Here is a 1,389-nt window from a genome sequence, read left to right as displayed (position 1 = left end):
CAATTTTAAAGAGCACAGTGACACTATGTGGTTCTGCTGTTTAAAAGCAATCACAAATTTAAGCACAACTTTGATTAAATACATGTAGTTGTATATGGCACAACATGATTCAATACTTACATGGTTACTACATTGGTCTTACTGCTTACCATCCAGATTATTATTATTTATTTTTTAAATTGATTTACCAGTACTCCCTTTGCCTATGTACTGTCTTCTATTAAAAATACTACAGTAGCTGATTTGCCGTGTGCACCTCAAATGTTTTGAAAAAACAGCGACATATCTGGTCTATATACAATCATTGCATCCAATCTCACAGTACCACGTCTTGTCCACGAGCCTGAGGTTGAAGTGCTCAACAACTCAGCATATAAAAGATCTCAGCATATCAGTTTTCTACGAGTCCAACTGAACGTTGATTTTCACCGGTAATATTCTCAATGGCGTCTCACTGTCAGTGTTAATGAATGGAAGCAGTGCCTCAGTGAACCTGTGTGAGAATGTATAGATGGTGGTATTTGTAAGTGGGTCTGAGAAGATCAGCTTCCCTCTGTCCCAGTCCAGTGTCACCCTGATGATCTGTATGTGTTGCCGTAGAGTCAAAACTCTGTCTGTATGTGACGGAGCGAACGCCCTGTATTTATTGTCCTCGAACCATATTTCCCAGAAATCTGTCAGTGTCTCTCCCTTCCTTCGGCTGGTTGCTTTTACCACGCCCACTGCCCAGTTTACGTCGTGTCTAACTTCAACCTCCCAGCTGTGCTTCCCAGAGGTAAAACCATCAGATCCCAGGACTGTGATGAATCTATCAAACCTCTCTGGGTTTTTCACAAGCGCCGTTTCTGTTGTTCTGTATAGTACAGTCCTCAGATCAGCACCTATTACAAGATGAGGCTCAGCAGTGTTTGGGTCAAGAATCACCGGAGTGTAAGTGACCATGTTTTTCATTTTGTTCCATACCTTGTAGGCCAGGTTGCCCAAATGCTTTGCCTTATCTACCAAAACGCCAAACGACAGTTTTGGCTCCTGCTGCAGACATTGATTTTGAACTCTTTTCGTTGTAGCCGGGTATTTTTTGAGCAATGAGATGTCTGTGGCTCTTAGTTGCTCCTCTGTGGCTCTGACTACATCAGACAGGGATTCGATCTCTTTGCTCAGAGCCTCAATCCTCTCCTTCATCATAAAGCGCTTCTGTTCTGCCTCCTCTTTCACTGCAGCGATCCTCTTCTCCTGCTCTTGCTGTAGGAAATGCTGGAGTTTGTGAAACTCTTTAGTGATCATGTTCTCTGTATCTTGTGCCTGTATGTCAATGTGCTTCAGTATAAGATTCCAGTCGGTGTTAACCTGATTCAGAAGATCGAGATTTTGTTGTAAGGGCTTCAAGGA

At 42.7% G+C, this 1,389-nt stretch overlaps 1 protein-coding gene across 1 annotated transcript; it reads right to left on the bottom strand.

Annotated features, from left to right (window-relative positions):
• Positions 1–49: 49 nt before the first annotated feature.
• On the bottom strand, positions 50–1,367 carry LOC103399128 (nuclear factor 7, ovary-like). Its single transcript, XM_008337865.2, has one exon. The coding sequence runs from the start codon at positions 1,282–1,284 to the stop codon at positions 400–402; it is 885 nt and encodes a 294-aa protein (XP_008336087.2). The 5' UTR covers positions 1,285–1,367; the 3' UTR covers positions 50–399.
• Positions 1,368–1,389: the final 22 nt, after the last annotated feature.

This window comes from Cynoglossus semilaevis, unplaced genomic scaffold (genome assembly GCF_000523025.1).
Source record: "Cynoglossus semilaevis isolate Cse_v1.0 unplaced genomic scaffold, Cse_v1.0 C19196342, whole genome shotgun sequence".
Lineage (NCBI taxonomy): Eukaryota > Metazoa > Chordata > Actinopteri > Pleuronectiformes > Cynoglossidae > Cynoglossus > Cynoglossus semilaevis.
The sequence above is the reverse complement of the archived record's forward strand: the minus strand, read 5'-3'. Positions and strand labels throughout refer to the sequence as shown.

What these genes read in the sequence shown, in the direction of transcription:
- LOC103399128 (XM_008337865.2), bottom strand. Translation starts at nt 1,284, where the DNA reads ATGATCACTAAAGAGTTTCACAAACTCCAGCATTTCCTACAGCAAGAG.